Source organism: Molossus molossus, unplaced genomic scaffold, assembly GCF_014108415.1.
Source record: "Molossus molossus isolate mMolMol1 unplaced genomic scaffold, mMolMol1.p scaffold_m16_p_20, whole genome shotgun sequence".
NCBI classification, from domain to species: domain Eukaryota; kingdom Metazoa; phylum Chordata; class Mammalia; order Chiroptera; family Molossidae; genus Molossus; species Molossus molossus.
In genome coordinates this window covers 38885552-38900080 of record NW_023425356.1, presented here as the reverse complement: position 1 = coordinate 38900080, position 14529 = coordinate 38885552, and the positions used below count along the sequence as shown (strand labels likewise).

The 14529-nt window shown below is 51.3% G+C and overlaps 1 protein-coding gene across 1 annotated transcript in view; it reads right to left on the bottom strand.

The window, feature by feature from the left end:
- Window positions 1-14529, bottom strand: part of SMYD2 (SET and MYND domain containing 2) — a 52361-nt gene that overhangs the window by 13711 nt on the left and 24121 nt on the right. The window contains exons 3-5 of the mRNA XM_036273497.1: window positions 7163-7273; window positions 4812-4872; window positions 3678-3802 (exon numbers count right to left, since the gene is read on the bottom strand). Coding sequence (XP_036129390.1) covers window positions 3678-3802; window positions 4812-4872; window positions 7163-7273 — 297 coding nt within the window. The remainder of the gene's footprint in view (window positions 1-3677; window positions 3803-4811; window positions 4873-7162; window positions 7274-14529) is intronic.

Below are 14529 nucleotides of genomic sequence, written 5' to 3'. Positions count from 1 at the left end.
TTAGCAGAACAATGCACGGCCTTCGAAATCCTGAGGTGTCGGCCATTTCTATGGAGAAGACTTAGCACACCATCTCGACTTCAAGTATCCTCACCCATTCTGTCGTCAGGACATTGACCAACTACCCTTAAGCAATGAGCATCCATCAACATTAGGTAAGAGTTTAATGAGGATTTTCATTCATTCGACGAAGTTTTACTGGAGCATGAACTATGCGTCCTGCACCTCAGTAAGTACTGAGTGACCTGCAGACAGTCTCCGGCTGGATATCAACACACCTCGGCATGTCTGGGACCCGCAAGACGGCAGTAAATGTTTGCAGAATGAATGAGAGAATTTAGCAACAATCTTCAACACTGATCTAAGGGACAGACTGAGTCTGAGGGAGGGAGACCAGCTGGACCAACCTGACTCCAGATGCCTCTAGGCTCAGATGCTCTAACCACTGGTAGCTTATTCCCTCTGCCCTCCTCCTCTTCCTGTGCCAGAGTGAGTGTGTTTCTCCGTCGGCAAAGGCTCCTAGAAGCACGGTGTCATCACTGTTCTTTTCTCGGAAGCAGTGATGGTGTTTAAGCCAAATTGCATAGCAATTTGCCTGTCAGCTTTCCCTGCCTTCTGAAATATCTCTGGGGAAGAAAAGTGAACTTGGGTATTAAGGAAGATGCATGGGCCATAGTCCTTTTTTTCAAGTCAAATCAGGCGTTAAGTGCCTTGCTAAAGCTATTCTCATAATTAGCATTTAGACTAGATGTAGGCTGCACACCAGAAATACATTTCCCAGCCATGCATATGTTCCCAGTGATTAGAATGCACCTCAGTGCTGTGCACGGGTGCAGTCACCTTCTGCTGCCAGCTGCGGCCGGGCCACGGGCTACCCCCGCCCCCCTGAACCAGAGGAGCGGGCTCAGAGGCTGGGACGGGACAGGCAGCTGGGGCGGAGAGGCAGGACCAGAGCACGGTGTGAGGCTGGGACAACACTTTCCATTTTTGCTGTAGAGTTTTCTTTGGGGTTACTGACTGTCCCTTTCCAAATTCACATATGAAAAAAGATACATACACACACACACACACACACGTGTGTGTTTCTGTGTACACATACAATCTCAGAATGGATATTTGATTACTACAAAGTCTATAACGAAAACAATTATCTGTGGTTATACACATGGGAGTGAATATATATGTGGATACGTGTGTGTGTGTATATATATTTGTATCTATCTCCCGGATTTTCTGAGTCAGTTCAAAATTCAGCCCTGGCCGGTTTGGCTCAGCAGTTAGAGCATCGGCCTGCAGTCCAGAGAGACCCGGGTTCAGTTCCCGCTAAGGGCGCGTACCTCGGTTGCAGTTTGTCCCCGGCCCTGGTTGGTCGTGCGGGTGGCAGCCACTCGATGTGTCCCTTCACGTCGATGTTTCTCTCTCTCTCTCCCTTCCTCTCTCTCCCTCCCACTCTATCTGTACAAAAAATGGAAAAATATCCTCGGGTGAGGATAAAAAAATAAAATAAAATAAAATAAAAATTCAAAGTCTCTGAGTCATTTTCACCACGAATATACTTCTGCATGTGAGAGCAAGTGCCTTGAGGTCTGGCTATGAAGAGATGGTCCCCTATCCACTCCGTCACCACTGGAAGTCCCCGCAGCATGCGCTGCTGTCTTGGAGGAAGTCACCTTGTGTTCACAGCTGGAGGTGAAAAGAAGATGCCTAGTATTTATTTCACCTCTTCCGCTCTCTCACGTAACCATGCCTCATCTAACCCAGGGGAAAATGTCACTTATTTAGTTAAAAAAAAAATGTGAGAGAGGTCAATACCTCAACTTTCCATTGTTCCCAAACCCGCCGTTTTAGGGGTCCCTGAGTCCGGGTAACACGATAAACAGGAGGGTTGTACTCTCATTGCTTTAATGCTCGTAGCTCGAACCCATGTTCCTTTACGAAGAACAGCTGTCTGTGTTCTGAGGGACAGTCCCACCGCAGAAGCACGTCTGTCCCTGAGTTGTCCATCGGCCCGTCCGCCTCGCTCCGGGGAAGCGGCTGGAGAAGTCATGAAGACTCACCGCTCTCTATGTCCGTGATTTTTAAAGTGGGAGAACTGTGGGTCATATTTTGATCCTTTTCTTCTTTTTAGTGTTTTCTTAAGTTACACGTGCTTATTGTAGAGGATTCAAAAAGTCATCCGGCCAAAAAAAGCAAAAATTTTCCACAACTCAGACGACCGACTGTGAACGTTCATTCACCGGGCTTCACGTGTGCAGGTGTATTTCATATTATAGCCACTCTTCTCCTGCTTTTATACTCAAGGTTACATCATCAGTGTCTGTCCATGTCTTTAGACAGTCTCTGAAGTGTGCTTACAGTATATGCCAGAATGTATTCACAAAGTCTTACAGAGGGCCGTCCAGATTTTTTTTTTTTTTGGTTTTAAAATATGTTTTTATTTTTCATTATTATTTTTTTTAGAGTGAGAGGAAGGGAGCGATAGAAACATCACTATGAGAGAGAAACACTGATCGGCTGCCTCCTGCATAACCCTACTGGGGATCGAGCCCAAAACCCGGGCATGTGCCCTGACTGGGAATCGAACCGGGACCCCTCAGTCCATGGAAGGACGCTCAGTCCACTGAGCCACACTGGCTGGGTTTTTTTTTTTTTTGCTGTTAAAGAGAATCCCAGAATGAAAGACTACATGCCCACCTGTGCCATGCTCTCTGACTGCCCCCTCGGGATGAGTCCTGGACATACAATTACTGAGTCAAAGGGTACACAGGTGGTGCTTATCCTGTTCCGAGAACAATGTGGGAGTTCCGCCCGTGCTCTTATACATCGAGGCCAGAGCCCGAAGGTTCTGCCAGCAATGTGGCTTCTCGCTCCGTGGGGCCGTCTTCCAGTATCTCTCCCTGGGACAGTCACCCTCAATGACATGCTCAGTTTGCAGGGGAAACAGTGTATCAGAGAGAAGTCCGATCCGGCAGATGAGCCAGGAGGGGCCACCCTGGCGACTACAGGAAGCTGGGGTGCGGCTGCGCCTTCTTCTGTTCCCCCCGAGCCCCAGCCTTAGCCCTTGCACGTGGCTGCTTTCCAGTTCTTCCAAGTTGCCCCTGTCTAGAAGCTCCTCTAATTTTTATTACATCTGGTTTTGGTTAACCTAGACTTCTCTAAAGCTGCCTGACAAGACCTCCTGCACCTAGACCCACTGGGCTCCTCCCCGGTGGGTTCTTCCCAGGCATCGGAGATGGCCTCTCGGCATCTGCGTTTGGGAACAGCTGCTTCACCAGCACGGAGTTGGTAGACACGGAAAACAAACCCAGTGCTGTCAGAACGAAAGGTTTAAGAGAAGAGTCCAACAATGTGGGAACCTCAAGGGGTCTTCTTCTCAAAGAGCCTACCCTGCGCCACGGCACCGAGGCGCCGGCCACGCCTCTGCTTTCATACTCGCTTCCTGCGACAAGAGGCAGAGGGAGGGTGACTCTCCTGTGCTCGACCCGTCAACTCCAGGGCAGCACAGGTCCCTGCCCTGCTCAAGGTCACCTGTGAGGTCACGCAAAACAGGTCCAACAGGTCAAGAACCCTGTCCTCACAGATGCCACCCCTCTACTTTGCTCCCCTTCACCGAGAGTGTGCTGGGCCGGGGGCCCGGGCAGGGAACGCTACAAGTGCCGCCGAGGCTGCGCCGTTACCTGTGCAAAGAGCACCACCAGGCTCTCGGTGCTGGGGAACTCGAGGTGCTTGGCGTAGAAGTGATGGAGGGCAGAAATGTCACTCTGAATCAGCTCCTTCTTCTCATTGTCCAATTTATCCAGATCTGCGGAAGAACCGACCGTCAGCATGCAGAAAACTACATTTCCAGCGACACACCTTTCTTACTGTAAATGGCCCGGAGGAGAAGGGAGTCAGTGGAACCCCCAAACTACCCTTCCTCATCGCTCAGTCTCATGGGTGAACCCCAGGGGAGAGAAGCACACTATTCCTGTCCTCTCTTCCTCTGACAACTGGAAGCCACTCAGCATGTGAAATGCCAACTGACCATTAGCAGAGAGGTCAGGGGTACATGCAGTGACTGATACTCAGCCTCGGGCCAGTCGAGGCCCCCTGGTTAGCCCTGGAAGAGGCTGGAGAGCCCCTGACTTAACGTCGCTTAGTAAGGACATCAGCTGTTCACAGGACTGCATTTCAGCAAAAACCCAGAAATGTTCAGCAGGTCAGGAGAGCCCGCAGGAGGCGGCTTGGGGCGCAGTCACTCACCCCCAAGGTTCCACTTCCCCCTCGTTATTTCCTAGGGATCCGTCTGCTCAGAAAAACAAGTGACAGTCACTTTTCAGAAGAGCACACACGCCGAAATAATAACTGTTCATTGTGCCCTGGCCAGTTTGGCTCAGCGGTTAGAGCGTCGGCCTGTGGACCAGAGGCCCAGGTTCGCTTCCCGCTAAGGGCACGTGCCTCGGTTGCATTTGTCCCCAACCCTGGGTCGTGTGTGTGGCAACCAGTCGATGTGTCTCTCTCACATTGATGTTTCTCTCTCTCCCTCCCGCTCTATCTGAAGATAAATGCAAAAATGTCCTCAGGTGAGGACAAAACAAACAAACAACAGCAGCAGTAAAAAAACCACAAACTGTTCCTTGTATGACCACCACTGGCTCTAACAAATGAGCACTTCCTGTCTTCGTCCGTCACCCCCGTTAACCAAGCGGGGATCGGCCGGTCCTGCGTCACCCGCGGTAACTACGCGGAGGAAGGATCCCCGCAGCGGGTCCTGGGTCACCGGGTTAACTGAGCGGAGGAAGGATCCCCGCGGCTGGTGGCAGACGACTCACGTGATTCAAACTCCTGCACGGCCAGCAGTCTCTCCGAAGGTGTCCTCTCCGGGTGGCTCTTCTAGGAATGGGGGAAGAAATCACAGACACAGGTTTTACAACCAGGGCAAAACGAGGTTTCACATTTACATCCACAGGAAGAAACCCGCACATCTCACTGAGGCAAAGAAAGAGACCCAAGAATCACCACGGGGCTCAGAGAGCATCTGCCCCGTGTTCAAACCCAAGGCTCCTTTCCCCCAGCACCCCGATAATGCTATGCACACAGTAGGCTCAGAAACGCTTGTTATGAGAAAGAACAGAGGCTGGAAAACAACTTTTTTCGGGCCCTGGCTTGAAAGGATGGAGTCTACAGATGAGCCGGCCTATTGATTATCTCTCCTGAAAAGGAACAAAATCAAACCCCCCATCCATTTTACACTTTCTTTAAGCATAAGCTAAAATGATCTCAAATTCTGTGTTTCAAAAGGAACACTTTGGGTTGTAGCTCTGAACCCAGATTCGCTTTAAACGTGTTGCTGGCTTTGTTCTAGACATCCCAAGAGGAGCTGACAATAGTAAACCCGCTAGGCTTTGAGGACATGAATAAACTTGGTGTTGACAAGAGTTCAAACGCGGAGCTCAAGAGCTGGCCTGAGGCGTGTCTTTGTAATCGGGCTATTCAATGTGGGCATACAGGTGGTCTAGCAGGGCGCGCTCACCTCCCTAGTTAACATGTTAAGCTTCCCCCTGGTAGCTGGGTAGCCTGTCTCCCCTAATCCTTTGCAAGCTACTAGAATACAAATGGTCTGTTTTTTTAATCATCAAATCCCATAGAGATGAAAAGGTTGGGCCAGGTAACTTTTCATTTAATAGACTATCAGTCGTCGTAGTAATTATAACAAAAATTGAATGAAACTGGTATAAACTCATCAGAGCATTCTGACCACCCTCCTAGTACCAAAACATTTCCACAGTTCTTTTTGGAGCAGAAATCTTCCATTCACAGGTCACGTTTCTGTAAGATTAGTATAGTTCATTTTGCCTGGGAGAGCTATTCATTCAGGAAAGTACATCAGCTTCTTCTGAATTCCTAATCACAACTCTATAAATAACATCGATGAGGGGGTGGGGGGCAGCAGCCCCGTCACCCAATCCTCCCAGGAGGCCTGCAGATCTGCGCAGACACCTCACCGAGTCACACCACTGCCCGTACCCTTTCCTTCTGAGCAAGTACTCTGCCGATATTGAAAGATCACTGTCAGTCAGGGTCCAGAGTTAACCTCCTCCGGGGAAAACCATTCCGGCCTCTCCGCTGTCTCCCTCTGCGGGCACCCTGCCTGCCTGCGGTTACCCTGAGCTGGCCGGTGGCATTTCAGCAAGCGCCTGACCCCGGCTGAACATAACGGAACGGTGAGCTCAGAGTTCGGAAATGATCCACTCCTGTTTATGGGGCCCAGGATCCCAGCCTCGTCTGGGGGCAGATTTGCGCTAATCATCATGATCACATGTGGCTGAGACACAACACAGAAAGTCTGAGAAGGGGTGTTTGGCATAAAGAAGAGGCGACGGCATTCCAGCTCCCGAAGATTCACCGTCTGCTTATCAGCAAGCACCTCCGTGGACGCCCTGCCAGCTCCACGTGGCCTGTTTCACGGTGTCACAGGACAAGTCCCACGCGTTTTCCTCCCCTCTTTTCCGCGTGGTCCTTTGGAGATCGGGCATCTGTCTCCCTAACACGGGATCAGTGAGGACTGAGCAGACGAGGAGGGGGCACAGCCGGGCCTGGTGTCATCTTCGGGGGAAACTGCTCTCACGTTCCCACAGGAACATTTCTTTCCTTCACCCTCTCCCCTTGCCTCAGTTTCCACTTTTCCACTTCTCTTTCTCCTCTCCTCTGCATATGCCTCCCTGGCGGTTCCCCCAGGGGAACCCGGACACGAGCAGGTAGGAGACAAAAGAGCAGGACACTGTATGGGGCGTGGGGGCGCCCGCTCCGAGTCAGAAAGCAAAGAGGGAACATCTCGATGCTTCTCAGCCAATCTGGTTCCCTAGGGGGCGCTCATTATGTCCCATCGGGTGTTCCTGCCTTGGAAAGCCGGATTTTTCCACGCGATCCTATCTCCTCAAAAGGCTGAGCGTCTAACAGCTGTGGCCATGTTCCGGGCCCGGGGTAAGTGACATCCTAGTGGCAGAGGGTGAGTGACAAACCAGCTTACACCTGGGGTTCTGTTTCCCGAGGACGTGTCAGGACATCGAGTCCAAGCATGATTAACGAGCGGTCATCACCAGAGGTCAGCCACTCATCTCTCTGACCTTTCAGAAAATAAACAAGTAAATAAAATGCACTTGAACATTATCCCACGCCTCACCTGTTTGGCCAGAATCCTTGCAGTGAGCCTCACGGTCTCTGAGGGATTCCAGTTTTCCCCCCAAACCACCATGGGAGCACATTCCAGCCTGTGCATGGGCCAATCTTCTTTCTGGGAAGGTTAAAAAAAAAAAAGATTAAACGCGCACAGACTGGAATGAGGTTCAAGAAGAGAGGATACAACCAGTCCTGCCAGCTAAGGTCAAGTGAAATGTGTTTCCTTTTGGGGAACACAACAATGCTCGAACGGCCAGACAGAAAAACATCCTTTAAGGCAGGCTGGTCGGGTCCCCTGCGCTCCCCGGGGCCTGGCCGGGCTGTCAGGAGGAGGAAAGCCGCCCTGTGTCGCTTCAGAGCGACTCGTCTTCTGCAGCCTCTGAGCCCGGACGGCCTGTCCGCCGTTGTGTCATCTGTGGAAGCTGCCGCGGCGCAGGGCTGAGCCCGGGACGGAGCCCTTGCCAGTCCCTTGGCTCTGGTGTCACGTGGGCACATAACTGGGCTTGGCGTGTGCAGCTGCCCCCTAAGTGAGGCTCCGTCCAGGGCCCTCGGGGAGCCGGGCGACGAGGCCTGTGGGGATGTTCGGCTTCCCCAGGGTCAGCCGCTGAGACAGGAGGCTGGTCCTCTCTCTCGGCGTCTGCCCCAGGGTGAGGGCCGAGGGTCCCCGCTCAGTCCGGGAAGGGTGGCCGTGCCATGGAGTCCAGGACCCGAGGTGCTGGGGAGACCACGGCAGAGCGAGGAGTGGGGAGGAAGAGGCCGCGACAGCTAGTGTGGGACGGCAGAGGACTGACTGGACACCTGGAGGTCACCGCTGAGGCTGACAGAGACCAAGTGTGGCGTGTGAGCGGAGCACAGGCTGCTGGCAGCGGACCCCAGAGGGGGAGAGTCAGAGACAGAGACAGAGAGAGGAAGGAGACATGTACTGGGAGCAATGGGGGCAAGGCTGCAGGGGGCTCGTTTTTCATTGGGAAACGTCAGAGCACGTCTGTGTACTGAGGGGTCTTCGGACACTGTCCCTCACAACGGAACTGGGTCCTGCCCGCTCTTCCCTCAGCCTTTCCTCCTCAGGAAACAGCCAGTCACTCCGCTCACTCTGTCCAGTCCGTCCTCTGTGCCCCGAGAGCCCACCCAGAGTCTGTCACTTCGTCACCCACTGCTCCAGCCTGTGGCTGCCCTCCTCCAGCCGGCATGCCCGCTTCTGCCCTGGCCCCCGGCTGCCATCAACAGGGCAGCCAGCGTCATCGGTCTGTTACACAAAATCCATGCCCTCTCTCAGCTCAGAACCTTCGAGCAAACGGCCAAGTCCGAGGTGACCTGCGAGGCCACACACAAAGGGAGTTCCCCTCCGGCGGATGCTGGCCACACGGGCCACGTGCTCCTTCTCGTCCCTTGAACGAACCAAGTACGCTCCTGCCATGGGCCCTCAGCACCGGCTGCATCTCCTGGCTAGAACCTTCTAGATGTCCACACCCCTCCCCCCCTCCACGTCTCTGTTCCAGTCACCTTGCAAGCCACCTGCCGCGGCCACCGTACCCCGAGTGGCACTTCCCCACCCCACCCCTTTCCTGCTTTGTTCTTCCTAGTACCTTCACCTCCCGACACATTACATGTTTATTCGGTTTCTGGCCTGGAATTCCCCCACCCCCGGAAAATAAAGGGACTTAGTTGGTTTTGTTCACACCGGTCACCCCAGAACCTAGAACAGTGCCTCAGTGAAGCTGCCGAATGAATGGAGATGTCTCCCTACCCCCTTCCCTTCAGCCACCCCAAGAAGGAAGGACACACTGTCACTTCATGACAACGCCAAGATGTTCTGCAGAGTTAAATGACGCCGGGCCAGATATAACCAGGAGCAGGGACAGGAAGCGATGATAGGATCTGCCCAAGGAGAAGAGGGTCCGCTTTGAGCCAGAGCCTAAAAAAAGCACAGCGATGAGGCAATGAGGTGGGAACAGGTGGGACCAGCTCCCCCGCAGATGCAAAGCCGAAGGAGAAAGACAGGAGGACTTCAGGCCTTGGGATACCAAGGAGGAAGGTGGGGAACACCAGCCGGGAGAGATGCGTCATTAACAACTGGGAACAGGGTGCACTATGACCCCGGGAGCTCTAAGAAAAGGCCTTTGCAGGGCCTATGAGACATCAGTGTTCTGAACTGTAGATGGTGTCTCTGGTGTTTAATGAGCTCCTGGGAGAAAGAAGTTCAATATGAACGTTTCTTAATATGATTTATTCGCTATTTATTAATATACTTAATACAAAATTAATGTTAATATAAGTAACATACAATGTTGACATTTATTGATGCAAATGCCCTTAAAGAGAAGGGAACCCAGCTACAAGGAATGCTCTGGGAGGACAGCAGGTAGGACACTGGTCCGGGGCTCGGGAAACCTGCACTCCTATGTCCACAAAGCAGCGAGGTGACGCTAGACAGGCCTCTGAGGTCCTTTTGCATCTGTATCCTTGGCTGTAAATATCATGATCCCTAAGTTACTTAGCAGGCCCAGAACTCTGAGTCTAAGATTTACACCTTCCAAAAGCGATGATCAGATACAAATCCTGAAGACTACCAAGAAATACAGGACCTTCGAAGGGCAATCAGGCACTCCCGTCTCCACAAGGGGCCTGTGAGCATCCAATCAGCTCACCCACGGGGAGCACTCAGGACAGGGTGGGGCACACAGCACACTCGCAGCGGACGGTGGCGACTGTTCCCTTACGGGCTCGGTCGTTCGTTCACTCACTCACTCACTCACTCATTCACTCACTCATTCACTCATTCACTCATTCACTCACTCACTCACTCACTCATTCACTCACTCACTCATCCACTCACTCACCCACCCACTCACTCACCCACTCATTCACTCACTCACTCACTCACCCACCCATTCACCCACTCATTCACTCACTCACCCACCCATTCACTCACCCATCCACTCACTCACCCACTCATTCACTCACTCACTCACTCATTCACTCACTCACTCACTCATTCACTCACTCACTCATTCACTCACCCACTCACTCATTCACTCACTCACTCACTCACTCATTCACTCACTCACTCACTCACTCATTCACTCACTCACTCATTCACTCACCCACTCATTCACTCACTCACTCACTCACTCACTCACTCATTCACTCACTCACTCATTCACTCACTCACTCATTCACTCACCCACTCATTCACTCACTCACCCATTCACTCACCCACCCATTCACTCACCCACCCATTCACTCACTCACTCATTCACTCACTCACTCACTCACCCATTCACTCACCCACTCATTCACTCACTCATTCACTCACTCACTCATTCACTCACTCACTCATCCACTCACTCACTCATCCACTCACTCACCCACCCATTCACTCACCCACTCATTCACTCACTCACTCACTCATTCACTCACTCACTCATTCACTCACTCACTCATTCACTCACTCACTCATTCACTCACTCACTCATTCACTCACTCACTCAATGAGCTCTGCAATGGACCCTAGGGGCAGGGGTGGGAGACGAAGTCTTTGACTTGACGTAGTTTACGCCTTCATCAGAACACCAGGTAAAAACAAGAGCACCCACAGTGTGCAGTGAAATCTGAGACCTGGGTAACTTCCGGGAAGGGCGGAATCACGTGAATTTCAAGGGAAATTCATCAGTTTAATAATGTTTTCACTTTCTGTTGGAGACTGACAGAGACCATCTGCTTGAGTTCAGCACATAAAGTATTATAAACAATCAGGTTGGACACAGTTGGGAAAAAATCAGGCTAGCCTTTTAGTGCTTTTTCAGTATTAGGGGTTTCTTTTGTTCACAGAGTGGGTTTACAACCCTTTATGCTTTCTAAAACATTTTGTGTCAGTTTTTCTAAAACCTTTTCTCCTATTTTTCTTCCAAATTCAAGCTATTACTCATGCCCTGATTACAATCTTTTAAAAATTTTATAAAAACTCAGTTCCCATTTTCCAGAAAAATAACAGACAAATAAATGCATAGGAAGGATTCAGGAAGACATATACCAAAGTGTTACTAGTGATTTTCTCTGGAAAGGCAAGACTGCTGATGTTCTTTCTATTCTTTAGTCTGTACTTTCTGAGTTTTCTATAATATGCACAGATTATTTGTGCAATAAACTTTAGTAAATCCATATAAAAGTAAAACATGGATTCTTTTTATGCTTTTTAAACTTCTAACACACTAAGCGCTCTGCATAGCGTCCCTGTCTGTGCGTGGGCAGAAATGCTTAAAGCAGCACCAAGGGTGCAGAACTGTCTCCCAGGCACCGCACTCCCAGCACTGGGAGACGAGACTGACATCAGGTTGTCCAGCTGAGCCAAGGATACATGGTCTTCCTGGCTCAGGAGGCCGGATTTTTTTTAAAAAAATTTGTTTTTATTGCCCTGGCCGGTTTGGCTCAGCGGTTAGAGCATCGGCCTGCGGTCCCGAGAGACCCGGGTTCGGTTCCCGCTAAGGGCATGTACCTCGGTTGCAGTTTGTCCCCGGCCCTGGTTGGTCGTGCGGGTGGCAGCCACTCGATGTGTCCCTTTCACATTGATGTTTCTCTCTCTCTCTCTTCCTCTCTCTCCCTCCCACTCTAGCTGAACAAAAAAATGGAAAAAAATGTCCTCAGGTGAGGATTAAAAAAATATTTGTTTTTATTGATTTTTTTAGAGAGGAAGGGAGAGAGAGAGAAACATGGATGTGAGAAACATGAATCGGCCACCTCCTGCACGCCCCCTACTGGAGGTCAAACCCGCAACCCAGACGTGTGCCCTGACCAGGAATCAAACCGGGACCTCTCAGTCCGTGGACGAGGCTCGATCACTGAGCCCCACTGGCCAGGCAAGGAGGCCGGGTTTCACTGCCGAGTCCCCTTCTCTATGTCTTGCAGTCGGTGCCTCTCTAGTTCTCATGGAGCCTTCAAAACAGACACAGGCCACTCGTACACGTGGGCTTTCCTAACGTGGACGAGTCAGAAACTGCCACGCACTCCCTGCTTCCCACTGCCTTTGCCTCCCAGGGGAAGTCGCACTGCCAGCTCACAGGAGGACGACCCGCGCGCTGAGCCCCTCCCCAGGTACACGCTCTGGCTCGTATTCCCCATGAAACAGTGACGGGATGCACTCGATCATTCATACAATTTTTCCTAATGTAAAAAAATGTCTCTGAAGATTATACACGAAGGAGCGGCTCCGTTTCAGATGCTTCCCATGTCTGCGAGGCCACAGTGATTTAACCGAGACTGAACCTTTGATTCCGGCCCCATTCACTCATCACCCAGAACCATGACATACGAGCATTTCTGAGACCTTTTCTACACTTTATAGTTTTTTCCATTGATAAAAATTGAGGACTTTCTCACATCTTTAGCCAGATGCTCCTCACACGTGCTTTTTTGTTTTTGTTTTTAAATTCCAGCCAAGGCAAGCCCCTTCCTACTTTCAAAAGCACTCACAACCCATCACCTCCATTTATAAAATGCCGTTCTCTTTTCTATTTAAGAAATAATACGCTAGAAAGTTCTACTCCCCAATGATTCCTCTAAAACCAATGACTTTCTAAAACTCTTCTCTTAAACACATCACGCTGCAGGTTGATGAAGTCTGTGAACAACACACTTAGCTTTCTAGGCATATTTATAAAAGTAAATATAGTTCATTAAAACACGCAGGTTACCAAATAAGCCTAACTAAAAAAGGCGTTTCTATTTCTTCTGCAATTCCTCCCATGACCCTTTTATGTGTCGTCAATTAAAATCTTTCCTCTGGCAGGATCACACGGAGTCACCAGTGAAGAGGAGAAAGTAAGTGGGACAAGATGCAGCCAAACGGTGTACAGTACAGCAGCACCCTCAAGCACCGAAGTCACAGAGAAGGGCTGGGGGATGACACAGTGCCCAGGACCCCGCAAGACCCTGTCTTTCCTGGGAAGAGGAGGTGCGTGCCCAGCGCTCGGAGGGACTGCTGGCAAGACGACACGGGAGGGGCTCTTCCCTGTCATGGCCATGACGTCCGCTTCTCTCTCTGCCACATTCCCACCTGCCTCTCCTCCCAGGGGCCCTCAGGACTCCTGCAGGGCGTTGGGAAATGTTGACAGTCCTTCGTCTGTCTCGTCCCGGGTCTGACACTGCGTGACCTTAGGCAGGTCACCCAACCAGTGTGGACATTGTTTCCTTATCTGCTCACAGGCTGGACCTGCTAAGCTTCATTCCAACCCCTCTGCTGTGTGGTGGTGACGGCCGAGGACTCCGGACTCCAGATGGGTGCGGGCTCCCTGTGAGGAAGGCCCAGGGAGGGCTACGCTTCCTCAGGTGGAGAAGCACTCGCTTACCTTCCTCATCGGGCTCTTCTTTGGTGCCCGCTGTCCCCAGCAGCAGCGCCCCACGGACCCCACCCCAGCAGAACCCCCGAGTCCTCCCTGAAGACTGGTATGAAGCCCTTGCACGCCATGTATTTCTAGTTACTCACTGTTATTAAATCCTTAGGGCCGCTCTCTCTCGTTATAACACATGGCCTGCACTACTCCGTTCTTCAGGACTAAAGGATGGAAACCTTGAATGAATGGCTCGAAGCCTCCTCTTCGACCAGAGACAGATGGAGCAGATGAAACTTACAGGTCAAACCCAGCCCGCCACCTCTAGAAACAAGGGCGTTGTGTTATCTTTGTCATCTAGGAGGGTCCTTTGGTACCAGATACTTAACAGAAGCACAGAAAAATGAATTGTAAAGGACTCTCCAGGGCCGAGGGTGCTCGGGCCAGCAGCAGGGAAGACTCCACTCCTCTGGAGGCTGAACACAGCAAGCCATCTCGGCCTCAGGCCTCTGAACATGACTCAAAATCCCAGGCCTGTGTCCTCCACCTGGGGGTTCCTTGCTCTCCAAGCGGCCTCATTAGGATTTAACCACCTGTACAACTTGACTACAGGAAGAGAATGTACAGACCACCAGGCTGCCTGTCGTAAAGTAATAAACAGGCACATAAGCTGGTGGTTTTGGCTAACGTGAACCTGCCAAGAGAGGGCACCCCTTGTTGTGTGCCCATAAATGAGGTTCTGGATCTGCAAATCTGGGAGACTAGGTCCTAAAGGCAGCAGAACCACAGGGCCACCTTAAAAACCCGAACACGGACCTTAATGATTCATTGGCATAATGCCACTGGTGAGGCCTAACGGAAGAGAGCTTAGTAGCACGCTCAAGACACCCTGAGGACCGAGGAACCCCCACGCATCCTGGTGTTCATGCCGAGGTCACAGCTAATCAGAGACGTGAAGATTCACTTTGTAATCAGCGTCACTCACACAGTGCACACCATTGGTGGTCTCAAGGTTTTCGAATCCATCCATTCTCTTATGTTAAAA